Here is an 18,295-nt window from a genome sequence, read left to right as displayed (position 1 = left end):
AAAGGTCACTGTGACCGCACAAAACACGTCTTTTACCTCAAGAATTGATGCGCTATTTATGACAAAACTTTACACAAATGTCTAATAGGATAAAATAATGAAGTGATGACATTTTATATCCAAGGGGTCAAAGGTCAACTGTTCACTGTGACATCATAATGTTCCTCAAAAACACTTTTCTGGCCATTACTCAGTGTCATAACTCAGGAACAGAAGGGGAGACATTTGGTTGGATACTGAATTGGTGACACTAATCTTGGGTGTCCAACTTGTAACTGCGCTGATTGTATAGATCTTCTGTGCTTCCGGGGGGAAGATGTGTGTGAAGCATTCATGTTTTCACAGACGTGGATGTAAAATGTAAGAGAAAGTTAAGGTATTCACGAAGGCATATAATGGTAATTCTAGTTTTATACTTTTATATTATTTTGTTGTTGCTGAGAGTAAAAATGAGACCACTTTCATGTCTGTATGGTAAGTGTGAAGCCACTACAACCAGGAGACAGTTAGCGTAGCCTAGCATAAAGGCTGAAAACAGAGGGAAACAGCTAGCATGGCTCTATCTAAAGAATCTGTCTAGCAGCTCCCCTAATACTCACTAATTATTATATTTTTGTAAATCTCATTTAGTTTTAGTTTTGCAGGGGATATATGCTGGAATACTTCTTGGCCACGAGCAGTGACTTCCTGAAACTGTGGTAATGTTAGGTGTAATAGGTTTGTGTGCTAAGCTAAATTATGCTAACTGGCCACTGGCTTCATATTTACCACACAGACACAAAAGTAGAATTAATCTACTCATATAACCCTAGACAGGAGCAAAATTAAATAAAAGCCTGTAAGGGTATTTCCCAAAAAGTTTAACTGTTCCTTTAATGTCATGGTTAGGTTAAAACCTTTGGTGAAGCTAATGCTCAGCAGCTGTGCATGCATGTGTGTTTTCTCCACGCAGAAACTTGAGAGCTCGCAGTGGCTGTGCGTGTGTGTCAGCTGTCGTCCCTGCTGTCAGGCGACAGAGCAGAAGATTGTGTGAGGGACACAGTGTGTGTGCGTACAAGGACGGGGGGTGTGTGGTACTAACAGGTGGTCCTCAGGGTTTACTTGAATGGAGGTTTTCTTCACAGAAGAACCCCGACAAAGAGTCTGTGTACACACGCAGCCTGCGCCGTAACCTAAACTGCAGGGCTGGTCCCGCTTTAATGCAGCCGTCATCTGCTGCTCAGATAGAGGTTTAGTGACACGCTTATACTTTAAACATGCTCAGGCTGACATATGGAGGTGGCTTTACACACACACAAACACACACACTATCACACTATCACACTATCACACTAGTTCCTATAGCCCAGATCAAGCTCATGACATATAAACATGCCTGAAATTAAAAACAAGGAGCAAATTGCCTCAATAATCAAGATTATTCTTATCAAAAGCCTAGTTTTTAACAATTTCTTTCACAAAAAGTTGTTTAAACAGTCGTCTGTGGGAAAAATTTTGACCAAAAAGTAATTAACACAATCTAAAACAGGGTTGCAGACAATTATTTTCTCAATTTATTGTTAGTTGTCCGATCTATAAAATGTCAGAAAACAATGGAAATGGCCATCACAACTTCACAAATCCAAAGTTGAAGCTTTCAAATGGCTTTTCAAACAGTCAAAACCCAAAAATATTCAGTTCATAGTCACATAACAGAAAGAAAAGAAACAAATTCTCACATTTTACAGCTCAAACCAGTGAACTTTTGGCATTTAACCCTTTGAAACCAAAGCAAATTGGCTTGATTTTATTTATCAGAAACATAGAAATAAGGCAATGAAAAATTCATGAAATGGCCAGAACATTGGCAAGGTATTAAAAGGTTTTAGGAAGTAAATTTAGTAACCAAGAAATTACTTAGAAATTAGCAAAAAAGAAAAGTAAAAAGTCAAAAATCCCATAAAAATATAAACTACCAGACAAAAATTGCTAAAAATGAATTAAATTTCCTGTAACATAATTTAAACGTAATTTTAAATATATATTTAGAACTTGACATTTCCCTTCTTTTATGATCATTTTCAAATAACACTTTTCTTATAATGCTCATTGCCTTTTCTCCCATGTTTTCTATAGATATCAAACCCATTTTTTAGGTTTTGATGTTTAAATGCTTGTGAAAAGTACCTGAATGCAACACAAAAAAACAGATGCTGATCCAGGTTTAAAAGGGTTAAAAAATGATTCAGTGACTATCAAAAAAGTTGCGTGTGGGTTTTCTGTAAATCGATTAACTCCTAAAAATAAAAAATAAAAAAGGGACAGAAATACTCTCTTCTTCTCTTCTTTGCTTCAGACCAACTGGTTTGTGTACACCCATAAACACACAAACACACACACAAGCAGGCATGAACACAAAGAAGTAGTCAGACAGTTTTACGGCCATGAACACACACACACACACACACACACACGCTGGTTCTAATCCGGTGGTATGCGCTGAGCTGTTTAGTGTAACAGGTCAGCATTGTTCAGCAATGATATTCACGACACATGTGCCTCGTGTCAGAGGTCAAGTAGTCTCAGCTGTACTCGGATGCGCGTAAAGTGACAGTTGAACCGCTGTGATAGGTGTGTGTGTCTGTCTCTGGCAGCTGTGCAAGGTCGTCAGAGTGTGTGTGTGTGTGTGTGTCTGCTTCTCCTCACTGTAGTAGTCGATAGATGGCTGTGCACCTTTAGTGTACACAGCCCATCAGTTAGCCCAATCACAGACTCATATTGCTCAGCCAAACATTCTTCACAGCCACAGAATTTTATTTTACATTATAGCAGAGGTCCCAAAGTTTCCAAAGTGATCAAACATGTCAGGTTGAATTTTTGAGAAAATTATTTAAAATTCTGCGCAAAATTTCTAGAATATGTCTCTTTGTTGAATTTGTGCAGCCATATAGTTTTGGGTTTGAATTTTTCACCCATGTAAGCATCATATAGCTTCAACAGAGAGCTGGAACAACCTGACACAGACTGTGGCACTGACAGAGACAGTAACAACCTTAAAGCTGCTTAAAGGTAAATTAAAGTGCTTCCCTGTCATCAATATCTCCTGGCCCTGAATCTGACATGAATTCTTACCACCAAGCTTTAAGATATTCCTTGTGCAATACTCCCCCTGCAGGAGAGACATGTTACTACACCTGTCATCACCTAGCACAGCTGCGTTTGTTCTCATGAAAATCTCACAAAGCCTAAATGCAGCGTCATTATCTAACATTTGACTTTCTCCACCCTCCAGGGTCCCATTGCTCCTGCTTCTCTGTTCGATCCCCCCAGTGCTCCCTCCTGTCCTCCTCCACCTCCACCTCCTCCCCCCGGCCCACCTCCAGTCTTCACTGATGATGACTCTCAGCCTCAGGCAGCACAGCACTCAGCGTTATTTGCCCAGCTCAACCAGGGAATGGACATCACTAAAGGTGCGTCGAAGAAAGGTTATATGATATCGTATCGTGGGGCTTTAATCACACAAATAGGTGTTTACACTCACAGTTAAACATGCTGGGTATTTTTAAGGGTCACGGAAAAATGTCTCAGACTAAATGTATTAAAATTTAATTGTTTTTAGGCAGATAACTACATACATTTAATTAGCCCATAATGTAAGAAGCAATGTACCGAAAATTTAGTGGAACAAAGTTTGATCGGCTAGTTGAACATTTCTCAGGTAGTGCAGAGAGAATTAAAAGGACCAGTATGTAGGATTTGGTGGCATCTAGTGGTCCCCCCTCCACCTCTCCCTTTCTTTATTTTTAAGCAAGGTATTTTTATCGATAATTCAATAAGGTGCACGTAGCGTCAACAAACAAACATAGAACCAACAAGGACAGAAATCATCCCCGCCCACCCAGAAACAGAGAAAGCCAGACCAGCGAAAGGAAATAAAAGACAAAAATGAAAAATAAATAAATGAATAATTTTAAAACTATATATACATAAATATAAAAAAGAAAAAGTTATTTAAAAAAAAAAACATTAAAAAATAAAATTCAATTAGAAGTTTAAAAAAAAATAAATAAATGGAAAAAAAATAATTAAAAAAAAACAGATGACAAATTAATGATGTCACATGAGTAGGGGAGTATAACATGTTTCATTACAATTTTTCAGCTTCCATATTTGCAACAAAAGTTAAAAATGGTTGCCAGGTGGCAAAGAAGCATGCAGTCACCTCTCCCTTTCTAATTATGTAGTCGAACTTACAGTGGCTTTTACTTCAATGTAAAAACACACTAGGCCTCAGCTAGACCCAGTGGTTGGTTTGTCCTTTCTGGGCTACTATAGAAACATGGCGGGCTCTGTAGAAGAGGACCCTCTCCCTATGTAGCTATGAGAGGCTCATTCTAAGCTAATGAAAGCACAGCTATTCTTATTTTCAGGTAATTATACACTAATGAAAACATAATTATTTAAATTATATTCCATTTCTGCTGATAGATGCTTTAAGACTTGGCTTGGCTAAAATCCTTGCTACATCCCTGGATGCTCATAAATAATTTTTCCTCATATTTTCCATCCGTAGGTCTGAAGCATGTGTCAGATGAAAAGAAGACCCATAAGAACCCTAATTTGCGTTCACAAGCGACACCGACAAAAACAAAGTCCTCAGGGACTGTGAGCTCACCCAAGGCAGCTGTCCAGAAAAGACCCCCTCTGCTGGAGCTGGAGGGGAAGAAATGGAGGGTTGTACGTGAAACATTTGCTTTCTGTTTGGAAGATAGATTGTATTTTATAAGGTGGTAGGTCATGTTGACTGAATCTGATGCCTCGTTGCTGCAGGAGAACTTTGAGCAGAAACACGACCTGATCATTGAGGAGACGGAGCTGAAACAAGTGGTCTATGTCTTCGGCTGCAACAACTCCACAGTGCAGATTAAGGGCAAAATTAACTCCATCATCATCGGTGAGCGGCCTGATGAGCAGAATTTAAAACTTGTGATTAATGATTAATTTAATTTCTGATGATGACCATGTGTATGTGTGTTGACTCTCTCCAGACAACTGCAAGAAGCTGGGTTTGGTTTTTGAGAACGTAGTTGGGATTGTGGAGATAATCAACTCCAAGGCCATTCAGCTACAGGTGAGACAAACATTTACAGAATACATTCACTTCAGAAGACACACACATTCAAGGTTAGTTATCTATGTTGTACATACAGTACAGTAGATCTGAATGATTTTACGCTATAGGGCGTCTGCTTTAATTAATTTATTATCAAGAGTTACATCAATACTAATTTATACAGGCCCATTTCTGTGGATGCCCATCTCCACCACTGTGGTATAAAATAAAAAAGATACTGTAAATGATTATAATTAGAAACCTACTACCTACTACTATACCAACTCATTTTGAGATAAGTATGTCACAATTTTGAGGACCTAAGTCATAAATTTATGAGTTTCTCATAACGTGTCGCCTCACAGCAAGAGGGTTCCTGGTTCAAACCCAGGGTGGGGGAGCCCTTCTGTGCAGAGTTTGCATGTTCTCCCCATGTCAGTGTGAGGTTTTCTCTGGGTACTCCGGCTTCCTCCCAAAGTCCAAAGACTCTAAATTGGTCGTAGGTGTGAATGTGAGTGTGAATGGTTGTCTGTCGCTATATGTCAGCCCTGTGATCGTCTGGCGACCTGTCCAGGGTGTACCCCGCCTCTCACCTAATGTCAGATGGGATAGGCTCCAGTACACCTGCGACATCTAACAGGATAAGCGGTTACGGAAAATGAATGAATGGTTATTTTGAGATACTAAATCATTTTGAGAAAGCTCCTTATTTTTGAGAAACTGCGTCATTATTCTGAGATAAGTAAGTCATTATTTTAAAAAGTAATTTTTTAGTTTCTTATCATTTTTGATATGTAGTCATTTTGACAAGTTATTTATTTTTAAGAAATGAAGTCATTATTTTGAGATACTAAGTCATTATTTTAACAAATCATTGTCGGCAACAGGCTTCATTATTAACTGGCTCTCATGGCTACCATTTTATATTGTAATATTGATACTGGTCATAATGTAGGATTTTTTACTGACTTTTTTTTTCCCCCACTTATTTTTTACTGACTTCCTCAGCTTCGAATGTTTTCACCAGCTGTTACATTGTTATTTAGGTGTTGGTATTTTTTTTTAGGGTTTTTTTTCTTTTTAATAACAGCAAATTGTGCCACACATCAATGATTGCAAGATGTCTTTCTGCAGGTGTTGGGAACAGTTCCCACCATTTCCATCAATACAACTGAGGGTTGCCAGGTCTACCTGAGCAAGGAGTCCCTTAACTGTGACATCATCAGTGCCAAGAGCTCTGAGATGAACATCCTGGTACCACAAGATGACGACTATGTGAGTGGCTGCTGGTCTCTGCATGTGTTAACCCAGCGTATTCCTGAATGTGATACGTGTGCAGTTCTTGTTTCACAGTTGTATTTACAGCAGTTATCTTCTTGGTTGTTCCACAGAGGGAGTTTCCGGTACCGGAGCAGTTCAAGACTGTTTGGGACGGCTCCAAACTGGTGACAGAGCCCACTGAGATGGCAGGCTGATTGATGCTTCGCTGTCATCACCACCAGCACTGCAATCATCATCATCAATTTTTTTTAACAATCTCTCTATTTGAGATATAAAAGGGATTACTGCAACAGATTAACTGATTTCATGTCTCCAGCACTTTGAAACTGAACCACTGAGTAGGTTGATTATCCCTCTCTACACAACAGAATTAAAGGACATCTCAGGTTTAAGTCCCACACACACAATTTAATTACCTTATCTTACATTTCTGTGCCATAGCAACAAAGGCATCCATGTAAGAATATGTAACTGTTGAAATATAAGCATTTATATTTCAATATTAGTATGACTGTACCCTAAATTCACTGTATGAGCATTTAAGTACGATTTAGACCGCAGCAGTAACACATTACCTTACAGAAAAGGCTAATTACGTGACATACACATTACGACATCCAGTGGCCAAGCAGATAAAAATAACTTGGAGTTAGGTGTAGAATTATTTGGTCTATTTTCTATCTAGTGAAGTGTATCTAAGTTACCTCTTTAAAAGGTAGTCATGTAGTACTTTTGCACGTAGTGAAGTTTGCGTAGCACTGCTCACTATATTAACGCCAGATGTTACAGTCTTGCAAGCGCACAATACTCTATATGAAGTATAATCAATCAGCTATGGTCGTGTCCAGATGGTAAACCCAGAGTCGCAAAAAAACTCCTGCAAGATTTATATTCCATGTGTTCATTGTAGCCCAAATCATGACCCATGACAGTGGTTTTGAGCCTCAAGCTAACCAGACCTTAACCACAGTGATGTCACACCATCAAACAGCTAGACAAAGGAGTTTTGCAATCCTAGGTTTGCATCTCGCCACGACCCACATGGATGTAACAATGTTTGGTGTCTTGCAGGAGACAATACATCAACATCAATCTCTGAATATATAGAAATCAAGCTACACGCACTGCACCTGTGCACCATTAAATACTGACAGAGGTAGTAACTTCCACACTTGAGCACTTCCTAGTCTCCATATTACTTTGTACTAAGATGTAGCACATAGCACCAGCATAAGAGAAGATAGTGTACACCACTAATGCTTTTCAAAACTTTTAATTTACATGAAAACAGTTTGATGTAACTGTGTATCATTTTTCAAATAAAATCAAAACCCTCAGTTCTTGCTTGTTTGTGTTATTGCAAAAGAGAGTTGCACCAAAACAGTTGAGCATCAAAGAGAACAAAGCAAGAAAATAAAGTATGGTATCACAAACATAAGCAAACTGCAACGTGGAAACCTGAGAAAGACTGAGACCTCTGGGGAAATGCAAAAGATCTACAAACAAAGAAATATAAGAAGACACTGTGTCACAGAAAAAAGGAGTTACAGAGGCTCTTTTCAGTGTCTGATCACCATATTTCCCTGCGAGTCTTGAGTAAAGAGCATCTCATCTTCCTCGTCCTCCTCCACAAGAGATTTGTAAGCGCTTGTTCTCACCACCCCAGTACTTATGTTACTCTGATCTTTGAGTGGACTCCTGGTTTGCAGACCTCTGTGCGCTATCACCCTGAAGCCTTCAGAGTCCTGGGTGAACAACATGGCCAGACTCTCCTCATCATCATCAACCTCTCTGCATGACAGCTGTGCTGCTAGTTTTTTTAGAGGAGAGCTGCTCGGTTTGGTCCACTTGTACCATGAGTCAAGGCTCTCCTCTTTGTCAGCCTTTTTACACAGCTGCACTGGAATGCGTTTTCGAGGTGATGTAGTTTTTTGCTGTGTCCATTTCTGATTTGAAAGAGGCTCAATGTGAGAGAGTGTTGGGTGCTTACTTGGGGACTTAGAAGACAAAAATATGCTGTTTTCTTTCTCAATATCTGTCTGAGAAGAATTAAAGTGTTTAAAGGATTTTTGTGTTGAGGTTCTACCTTTCACGTCCATCTGAATACCAAAGGCGTCCTCACTTTGTAGACCGTTGAGGAAACTCAGCTCAGAGTCGATAAAGTTCTTTGCTGTGGTGTTTTTCTGGGTAATCGGGTAAAATTCACTTTCAGAATACTGGCTATAGCTGAGCAGTGGGTCCTGACTCCATGCCTGAGGAAGAGGTTGACTGTCAGCTTGCAATACAGAGGTTGCAGTGAGCCTTCTCTTACTCTGTGGTGGGTTTATCTCCTCCAACTGTTCGTGTTCTTCTTGTTCAGATTCACAGTACATGTCTTGAGAAGGTGTCTGGCTTGCTGCCTGCTCCTCCTGCCACACTGCTGCTTCCGGCTCAGTCACATTTTCTCTTTTCCACTCATGATCCACACCAGACTCAGGGTTATACAAGTCAAACATTTCAAGATCAATTTCACGTCTTCGTTTAGTCCCCATTGCTACAGGTTTGGGTGCTGTTGTGGCACATGTGGATGAGGTAGATAATGATGGTGAGGGCTGCACAGGATCCATGTTTGGCACTTCAGAAGTAGACATCTTACTGAGAACTTTAGACAGAGGGTATAAAAAAGCATTATGTTAACACTAAAAGAAATCAACAAAGTCAACAGTCTACAGCAGCTTTATCAGCTTCCAACGGATTTATTTGTAGATGATAATAATGTTAAAAAATGTCTTGACAACCTGATGGCAGAAAGTGTTTGCAACTTACCTCTGCGCTGAGGTGTGAAGAAGGTTGATATAGTGCTCTGTTTGGTCTTTGGCATCTCCATTTTTGTCTGAGTGAAGTTGAGTGCCACAGCCAAACTGTATCCGCCGCCTCCAGCGAAGGGATTCAGCAGTTTAGAAATGGGACGGGCAAGTCGTTTCTGAAATATTACATAGATTAGAATATGAACATACTACGACACTCAAGTGCATTAAGAGAATAAGAGACTACTGAGAAGCTGATGCTACTAAATAGTAGTCACACAAGTGGTAGTGTGTGGTATATAAATCTGCTGATTACAAGTTCAGGCTGCACAATATCCAAAAACAAAATTGCGACATGAGTAGCAATTTACGTGGGAATAGTAATTTTTTAATTTTATTTTCGCTGAAAATAAAAATAACCATAATGGGGTCTGTGCCAAACGACCATGCCCCTTAACATCTGGAATATTATTCGTAGGCCAGGACATCTCTGTGGCACCACAATGCTTCATCATAATGATATGTGACACGTTACCTTTATCAAAAAAATGGCAGCTTCTGTGATTTGGATATTGTACTTGGCCATTTTGATAATATTTCAATTAACTGTGCAGACCTAGTACAAGTGCCAATTTACTGCTCTGTTGAGGGGTAACCAAATAGCCATTTAGTCAGAAAATAAGCTAGTTTCCACAATTACCTGTTTAGCTTTTCCTTTCAGCTGCACAGTGTCCAGCCAAACATCACACTCTTCCTGAACAGAGCTCTGCAGTGCTGGTTTGGAGCTTTTCATGGTGGAGAGTGAAGGTCAGATCTGCAATACAAGACCTGCAATTAAATAATAAAAATATGATTTGTAGGGTAAACTAGAAAAGTTGCAACAATTGTTTAATGTGTAGATATGTCCCACATCCATTTGTGTTGTTTAGAGTTATATGCAACTTACTATTAGTGCATTCCCTGTTGATTTTCCTTGTTATTATCAAATTTATACCATAACTTTGCCATAAGTGTAGGTTACAAAACTAGTGTTGACTAACAGCTAGCCAACTTAGCTAACAGCTAACGTTAATTGTATTAAAGACCCACAGCCTTTCTTAGGTTCTCCATATCATACAAATGAACTGACCTCATAAAATCGCACAGGGATGTTTTCAGCTGTCCTTTGCGCTTCTTTAAACGTATCTAAATCAGTTTACTATCTTTCTTTCTCAGATATTCGTCCTCTGTACTTTGTGTTTGAGTCTGGCGCCTCGATGGTGAGCTGCCGTTGATGTCTGACTGAATGAAAATTATAAAATGTGGTCAAGCCTTACAGTCCATTCTCCACTGAAACATTACATTTAAAACGTGAGATATAAATAACTCAAAAATAACTACGTTAGTTTGATATTCCAGTGTTAATCTTAAAATTGATTTATTTTTAGTAAGGCACCACGGACACCTGTTATTTTGACGTCCTCGGGTCCTGGCAGGAGGGTGTGTTTACGTTGACGTCACAGCAGTTTGCCGAAAGGGTGAGTAAAGTGTCTTTAATTTCGTTGATTTTTGTTGATTAAAACACAAATATTGAAAAAGGCTGCTGGCGTCTTACCTCTTAGCACACTAAAGGTCACGAATATAAATTTTAGTGTTCACAAACAGCTGTGTGTACGGCCCAGGTATGATAAACCTTAAAGGAAGTGCCTACGAGCTAGCCTCAAAAGCTAACTTCGAGCTAGCTAGTTCGGCTTTCTTCAGGTGTTTTCCTCTAATTCTCCGTGGATCGGCAAGTTCTTCGAGTTAAACGACGCTTTTAAAGTCAACATGGCAACATTTCAAGCTTATATGGTGTTTAACTGCGGTAGTCAACCTGTACTTATCGCAGTAATGATCTGAACAGCGAACAAAGTCTGCCTTGTCATAGATATGCCACAACAAATACATGGTGTTCATAATCAGTTCAACACTAATCGAGAATTACGATCAGTGGCATGTCACTCCTATAGCTAGACGCAAAAGGTTGTTATTGTTAAAATTTCTTATATGTCCTTTCTGAAAACTACAACATATAATATGAACATATGAACAATGTAGCCATTTATCCAAATGTTTTTAGTATGTCAGGGTTTAGCTGAGGAAATAGTTTAGCCGAGGAAATCAGGATCCACCTCTTTTTGCCTCAACAATAGCCACACTAATAAATATTAGTCTATGCTGTTTTTCCTTAAAGAGACTGATGTTGTACTTGTTAGTGGAGGGTTTAAACCTCGTCTGAGGTAAAGTGTGTCAGAAATAAACCATACCACCCCAAACTAGAGTATCTCTTACCTGCTGCTTGACAGCTAGAAGTTGTATTAACAGTGTCTCCATCTAACAATGCTGTTCTTTGATCTTATTCACAATAAGTGCTAAAATTGTTAAGCCAGAAATGGTCTTTAATTCGTTTGAAAAATCCACTGAGGACTGTTTCTGATGAATAGATCCAATTGTGAAAGAAACTTACACATAAATGGTGGTAGTGCAAGTGTTTTGCTGCTTTGCAGAACTGTTCAATGTGGTTGTTAGATTTAGGTTTTTTTTTTTCTTTTTTTTTCAGATCAATCTCTGGTACATCAGCATCATGTTCCATGGGATACCAGTGACAGGAGGTGTGGGGGCAGGTAAGCCATTCAAATAAATGTAATGTCTACAGTTTAGGCACATTGTTCAGTCATCCTCCATTCAACAGCAAAGTACAATAAATGTCACTCAAAGCATGTAATTATTTTTCCCCCACAGCTCCGGCCAACAAGCCTGAGTTATATGAGGTAAATGTAACTATTTTATATGCCTTAAATAAAACTGTGAAAACAGGATTCTTAATCTGTATAAACATCCAAGAAAGCCAATCAGTAGTGGCATTACAAGTATCTGATTTTTTTATTTTATTTTATTTTATTTTTTTATTTTTTATTTTTTTTTTTTTCAAATTGTTCCTGGAAGAAAACCAAACTTACCTTTTATGAATGTTACGTCTACAAGAAATGTTTAATTAAAACTAAAATGAAATAAAATAAAATAATATGTGATACTCAGCTTGTTAGCCAGGCCTTCACCACAAATCATGCATTTTCAGGAGGTGAAATTATACAAGAATGCAAGAGAACGAGAGAAGTAAGTGTCTCATAGATTATCAAACTACCATCTTAATATGAACACAGAGTAACCCAGGGACTCACATTATTAACCTTGTTCTGAAGGTATGATAACATGGCAGAGTTGTTTGCTGTCGTCAAGACTCTTCAGGCCCTGGAGAAGGCTTACATCAAAGACTGCGTCACACCTAATGAGTGAGTTTTACTTGAATTTATTCGTGTTTATTCGTGTTTAAAAGACTGTCAAAAATATCACCTGTGGCTTTTAATTGTTTTGTTTTTATTAACCTGCAGGATTTGTCTGTTTCAGATACACTGCTTCCTGTTCAAGACTGTTGGTTCAGTATAAGGCTGCTTTCAAACAGGTGCAGGGCTCTGACGTGGGCTCCATTGATGATTTCTGTAGGAAGTATAGAGTGAGTTCTGTTTTAGAGCACATATTATTTTATCACCTGTTTTACTTTGTAAACATTTTCACAAATGGGCCGTGAAACTGTTCTACCATAGTTTTGCATTTAGAGTTTTTCTTGGTAACAATATTACTCTTGTCATTTGTTTCCTAGCTCGACTGTCCACTAGCGATGGAAAGGATCAAGGAGGATCGGCCAATCACCATCAAGGATGACAAGGGCAACCTGAACCGCTGCATTGCAGATATAGTTTCTGTACGTCCTCTCCATAATATTAAACAGTCAGGGCAAACTGCAGTCTTATCTTGGGCATGTGCCAGAATAAAAATTGTTGCAGTTGTATTTTTATAAAATGATTTAGTGTGTTCACTTCAAGCACTAAATGGCTAAAGTGGTTTCACTTAATTTGGCTCATCCTGTGGTCAATCACTAAAGAATGTGAATGGGTGTTGCCAGCTGTATCCACTGCCAACTTTTAGCTCAGCTCATAAAGTCTGACAAACTGATAAAATCCATGGAGAGACAGTGTGATACTGGACACTGTGTGCCCTGTTTGTGTTGCTGATGATAAATGAAATCCTTGGTGTAAATATGTTGAGCATTGTCTCATTGTTGTCACTTTCAGCTCTTCATTACTGTGATGGACAAGCTGAGACTGGAGATCAGGGCCATGGATGAGGTAAATTTAAGAAAGTGCAAAACTTAAATATCAGATAGATTTAAGACAACAGCTTAACTTATTCTTTCCTGTTGGTCCAGATCCAGCCAGACCTGAGGGAACTGATGGAAACCATGAACAGAATGAGCAACATGCCTCCAGACTCAGAGGCTAAGGACAAAGTCAGCCTCTGGTTAGTTACACTGGGCCACCCAGTTTACTGTGTTCATAGTTTACTGTGTTACTGTGTTCTTTAACTGGCTGCCAGTTTAGTGCAACATACAGTACAGGCCAAAAGTTTGGACACATCTTCTCATTCAATGCGTTTTCTTTATTTTCATGACTATTTACATTGTAGATTCTCACTGAAGGCATCAAAACTATGAATGAACTCATGTGGAGTTATGTACTTAACAAAAAAAGGTGAAATAACTGAAAACATGTTTTATATTCTAGTTTCTTCAAAATAGCCACCCTTTGCTCTGATTACTGCTTTGCACACTCTTGGCATTCTCTCCATGAGCTTCAAGAGGTAGTCACCTGAAATGGTTTCCACTTCACAGGTGTGCCTTATCAGGGTTAATTAGTGGAATTTCTTGCTTTATCAATGGGGTTGGGACCATCAGTTGTGTTATGCAGAAGTCAGGTTAATACACAGCCAACAGCCCTATTGGACAACTGTTAAAATTCATATTATGGCAAGAACCAATCAGCTAACTAAAGAAAAACGAGTGGCCATCATTACTTTAAGAAATGAAGGTCAGTCAGTCCGGAAAATTGCAAAAACTTTAAATGTGTCGCCAAGTGGAGTCGCAAAAACCATCAAGCGCTACAACGAAACTGGCACACATGAGGACCGACCCAGGAAAGGAAGACCAAGAGTCACCTCTGCTTCTGAGGATAAGTTCATCCGAGTCACCAGCCTCAGAAATGGCAAGTTAACAGCAGCTCAGATCAGAGACCAGATGAATGCCACACAGAGTTCTAGCAGCAGACCCATCTCTAGAACAACTGTTAAGAGGAGACTGTGCGAATCAGGCCTTCATGGTCAAATAGCTGCTAGGAAACCACTGCTAAGGAGAGGCAACAAGCAGAAGAGATTTGTTTGGGCCAAGAAACACAAGGAATGGACATTAGACCAGTGGAAATCTGTGCTTTGGTCTGATGAGTCCAAATTTGAGATCTTTGGTTTCAACCGCCGTGTCTTTGTGAGACACAGAAAAGGTGAACGGATGGATTCCACATGCCTGGTTCCCACTGTGAAGCATGGAGGAGGAGGTGTGATGGTGTGGGGGTGTTTTGCTGGTGACACTGTTGGGGATTTATTCAAAATTGAAGGCACACTGAACCAGCATGGCTACCACAGCATCCTGCAGCGACATGCCATCCCATCCGGTTTGCGTTTAGTTGGACGATCATTTATTTTTCAACAGGACAATGACCCCAAACACACCTCCAGGCTGTGTAAGGGCTATTTGACCAAGAAGGAGAGTGATGGAGTGCTGCGGCAGATGACCTGGCCTCCACAGTCACCGGACCTGAACCCAATCGAGATGGTTTGGGGTGAGCTGGACCGCAGAGTGAAGGCAAAGGGGCCAACAAGTGCTAAACACCTCTGGGAACTCCTTCAAGACTGTTGGAAAACCATTTCAGGTGACTACCTCTTGAAGCTCATGGAGAGAATGCCAAGAGTGTGCAAAGCAGTAATCAGAGCAAAGGGTGGCTATTTTGAAGAAACTAGAATATAAAACATGTTTTCAGTTATTTCACCTTTTTTGTTAAGTACATAACTCCACATGTGTTCATTCATAGTTTTGATGCCTTCAGTGAGAATCTACAATGTAAATAGTCATGAAAATAAAGAAAATGCATTGAATGAGAAGGTGTGTCCAAACTTTTGGCCTGTACTGTATACTTGTTTGATGTTTGTGTCCATAAGTTAAACTAATACTGCTTTTGCTGTTGAATACTCACTCAGTCCAGGCATGATCATTTGCAGCAGACTCTTAAGCCCCTTTCCACCAACATTTCCAGGAATTTATCTACCTGGGTAAAAGAATTGCTGGTAATCTGTGTGGTTTGCATTTCCACCACACCTCAAAGTTCTGGAAAATTTATTCAAATCAGGATGATGATGTAGATGATTCGGCGAGTGCCCTGTATTAAGCTCCGCCGGTTTGTTGGCTGGCAACATTGTTTTGGATATATGCTGTAGTGTAAGAAGTCAGACTAAATCTGGGTTTACAACTGTAGAACTGTACATGTCAGTGCTTCAACTTAATATTATCCTGCTACCCTTTTTCTTTCTATATAACTCTCCATGTATTAAGTGGTATTAAGTATTAAGTGGTAGTTGTGCTTAAATATACTGTTTTTATACCTGAGATGGAGCTGAGGTTGGGAATTTGTTGAAATTTGTACTATTGATGGGTGAACCAATTCTTTTCACACTTTCATTTCCTTTGAAATTTTTGAGTTTGACACTTTTTGCAAAATACGGTGTCACTGTCTTAGTGACACTCGGTTTTAGTACATGCACATTTGACTGCTCGTGCTGCCAGCCCCACAAAACTTCTCTTCAATGCATTACCAGTCATGTTTAAGTTTACATTGATAAAGATAAAATATCCATTTTAATGCTTTTGTTATCATTAATGTGTCATTTAAATGCTCTTGAGTAATAAAATACCACACATGTTCTTTGCAACATCCACGTCCACATTACAACTTAAAGCTTAGAAACACAGCAAAGTTGCAAGAACAACTGTCTGAGGAGTATGTGGACGCACTATTGGCCTTGGCTGTTAAAGGTCTTGACCCGAGTCAGAATGAATTTGTCCTCATTCGTTCATTCAGTGCCTTTGCTGCACTACAATAATAACAATGAGTGGGAAATATCAGGGATTTATAAGCGCACATACGATAGGCTGTCTCAGTACATACAAGGCACTTAAAAGAGTCGCTAATATAGATGCATATGTTCATTTTGCCCGTCACTAAAACAGTGTGTTGATTATTTGGTCTTGTCATGAGTGGGTCATAAAGCAAAGTGTACAGTTTATTAGTTAAAGCATCTTTGCAGTTAAGAAAAACAGAATTTATGGCTCGGGGACTGCAAGTAGACGCCAGTACCTACAATAGTATAGGATTATATTGACTATAGGTTAATTACTATGTCATTAATACCAATAGCAACTATATATTTGCGGGTATCTGTGTTTTTTTTTTTTTAATTCATAATGTTACTAATGGACCATGGATCTACATCCCCAGTAGTGTTAACCTTATGCCAATCTGTCATAAGTCTTAGCAGTGTTGTTGTCTGTCATCTACATTTATCTTTAATTTTTCCTCCTCAGGTTGACCACCCTCAGCAGCATGTCAGCCTCAGATGAGCTGGACGATAATCAGGTGCGCCAGATGCTGTTTGATCTGGAGTCGGCCTACAACGCCTTCAACCGCTTCCTCCACTCCTCCTAAAGCATCTGTCCCTCACTGTTTCATCTGTCTGATATTCTGACTCTAATATCTATTAAGTTAAAAAAAAAGCTCTACATTCTCCTTCTGGCTGTTGGTAGAGATTGGATTATACCTGGACAGGTTTTCTGTCTCATACACCCCCAGGTCTTTCATGTCTTTTGTTTCCTGTTTCCTTTATTCATGTGGTGTACTATACAAACTTCACCGCCGTGTGTACTCCACTGTCTGGTACATCATGCTGCCTGCAGCCTCGCCCACCAGGCTCCATTGGCCTCTTTTTGAGCCTAACTTGTGTGATAAACTCTTTAATGTTGGCTGTTTCTTCTGCCCTCTACAAAACAGTTTACTTCTAACTTTGTACTGTAAAATCAAAAAGGTCTAATTTTATACTTAAGTTTTGCAGAGCACCAACAAAGAAGCATGATACAGTTATATTGGACAAAGTCTGCACATGAAGAAAAGGTTACAACAGCCAAAGCCTTTGTATTATTGGGAAGATATGTATTTTTTCTTTTTGGTACCCTAATTCTATCCACTACTTGCCACTTGGGGGCAGATTAGCATTTCCTTTCCATACACCATGTTTGTTTTTCTATCACACAGAATGCAGAATCTTGAAATAGTTTTTGTCGCTGGAGTAAAAGACGCCGACACGCTGTCAGTAAATGGAAAATAAATGCAGCTGTTCGACTTCAAGATTAAACTGCACTTCAGATTAATCATTTTATTGAAACTATGGTGGAAGGAATTATTCATGTACATTTTGTAGCCCTCTTTTCTGTTAACACGCTTAATCCATATTTCCTGTAGAAGTGAGGGTTTGGCCACATGAAGTGGGTAAAAGTGAGGTGGACATGCCCCCTCCTTATTTTGCTTGCTAAATATGTTTCAGCCCTCGAACACCATTAGGGAGAACATATTTATTAAGATTTATCATTTGTAAATAATAGTTTTGATTTTTATTAAATAAGAGCATGTAACACCTTTTTAGAAATAAAAATGAAAAATCTACCTCCAACTTCATTTGTGCCATGTGTGAATCAGATCAAATGTGTTTTGTTGTTGCGTTATCTAAAACCGTTTAACTTCTCATGTGACATGTTAGGAAATATAATAGAACAAGCAAGTGACAGGGTGTAAGGATATGTTACTGGCAAAATACAACTTGTCGCACTGTTTATTCTTTCAGAGAGTTATTAATTTTGACTAATTATTGTTTTGATTGCCTTTTGTATGCATTTGTGTTGGTGTTTTCTTATCAGCTAAATTGTTTACTTGCTAAAGCAGCAGCCTGATGATTCATTTCCAGATTAACCTGTTTTGCTGCCTAAGGGCAAAATGTTTGCTGGTAGGCTTTATTTATCACCCATGCACACTCCCGCTGTGCTTATTCTATACAAGAGTTTGGAGAATACAGACATGTTCTAACCATTTTTTCTCTCTGAAGATTCCTACAACTGTATTGGTGTAAA

The 18,295-nt window shown here is 39.1% G+C and overlaps 3 protein-coding genes across 4 annotated transcripts in view; 2 read left to right on the top strand and 1 right to left on the bottom strand.

Moving 5' to 3' along the window:
- cap2 (cyclase associated actin cytoskeleton regulatory protein 2) overlaps positions 1 to 7,710 on the top strand; it is a 30,561-nt gene extending 22,851 nt beyond the window's left edge. The window contains exons 8-13 of the mRNA XM_033636939.2: positions 3,272 to 3,449; positions 4,553 to 4,716; positions 4,810 to 4,933; positions 5,028 to 5,110; positions 6,227 to 6,367; positions 6,484 to 7,710. Of these exons, the coding sequence (XP_033492830.2) occupies positions 3,272 to 3,449; positions 4,553 to 4,716; positions 4,810 to 4,933; positions 5,028 to 5,110; positions 6,227 to 6,367; positions 6,484 to 6,567 (774 nt within the window). The 3' untranslated portion in view covers positions 6,568 to 7,710. The remainder of the gene's footprint in view (positions 1 to 3,271; positions 3,450 to 4,552; positions 4,717 to 4,809; positions 4,934 to 5,027; positions 5,111 to 6,226; positions 6,368 to 6,483) is intronic.
- Positions 6,489 to 10,456, bottom strand: aunip (aurora kinase A and ninein interacting protein). Of its 2 annotated transcripts, none has more exons than XM_033636940.2 (4): positions 10,289 to 10,456; positions 9,860 to 9,987; positions 9,179 to 9,335; positions 6,489 to 9,014 (listed from the first exon to the last, which is right to left on the bottom strand). In XM_033636940.2, the coding sequence occupies exons 2-4, from the start codon at positions 9,950 to 9,952 to the stop codon at positions 7,933 to 7,935; spliced, it is 1,332 nt and encodes a 443-aa protein (XP_033492831.2). In that variant the 5' UTR covers positions 9,953 to 9,987; positions 10,289 to 10,456; the 3' UTR covers positions 6,489 to 7,932. The 2 variants fall into 2 exon arrangements, with proteins under 2 accessions (XP_033492831.2, XP_033492832.2); XM_033636941.2 differs by having other exon boundaries at positions 9,860 to 9,973.
- Positions 10,457 to 10,591: 135 nt separating this feature from the next.
- Positions 10,592 to 17,841, top strand: vps28 (VPS28 subunit of ESCRT-I). Its single transcript, XM_033636942.2, has 10 exons — positions 10,592 to 10,676; positions 11,738 to 11,801; positions 11,920 to 11,948; positions 12,257 to 12,294; positions 12,381 to 12,470; positions 12,586 to 12,691; positions 12,839 to 12,940; positions 13,311 to 13,364; positions 13,445 to 13,536; positions 16,703 to 17,841. The coding sequence occupies exons 2-10, from the start codon at positions 11,762 to 11,764 to the stop codon at positions 16,821 to 16,823; spliced, it is 672 nt and encodes a 223-aa protein (XP_033492833.1). The 5' UTR covers positions 10,592 to 10,676; positions 11,738 to 11,761; the 3' UTR covers positions 16,824 to 17,841.
- Positions 17,842 to 18,295: the final 454 nt, after the last annotated feature.

This window comes from Epinephelus lanceolatus, chromosome 16 (genome assembly GCF_041903045.1).
Source record: "Epinephelus lanceolatus isolate andai-2023 chromosome 16, ASM4190304v1, whole genome shotgun sequence".
In the NCBI taxonomy this organism is placed as follows: Eukaryota; Metazoa; Chordata; class Actinopteri; order Perciformes; family Serranidae; genus Epinephelus; species Epinephelus lanceolatus.
This window is presented reverse-complemented; position numbering and strand designations above follow the sequence as displayed.

What these genes read in the sequence shown, in the direction of transcription:
- aunip (XM_033636940.2), bottom strand. Translation starts at nt 9,952, where the DNA reads ATGAAAAGCTCCAAACCAGCACTGCAGAGCTCTGTTCAGGAAGAGTGT. An exon ending in TGAAAGGAAAAGCTAAACAG is followed by an intron (nt 9,336 to 9,859) that starts GTAATTGTGGAA and finishes GTAATATTTCAG; the next exon opens with AAACGACTTGCCCGTCCCAT. An exon ending in CTTCACACCTCAGCGCAGAG is followed by an intron (nt 9,015 to 9,178) that starts GTAAGTTGCAAA and finishes CTCTGTCTAAAG; the next exon opens with TTCTCAGTAAGATGTCTACT.
- vps28 (XM_033636942.2), top strand. Translation starts at nt 11,762, where the DNA reads ATGTTCCATGGGATACCAGTGACAGGAGGTGTGGGGGCAG. An exon ending in GACAGGAGGTGTGGGGGCAG is followed by an intron (nt 11,802 to 11,919) that starts GTAAGCCATTCA and finishes TTTCCCCCACAG; the next exon opens with CTCCGGCCAACAAGCCTGAG. An exon ending in ATTTCTGTAGGAAGTATAGA is followed by an intron (nt 12,692 to 12,838) that starts GTGAGTTCTGTT and finishes TTTGTTTCCTAG; the next exon opens with CTCGACTGTCCACTAGCGAT.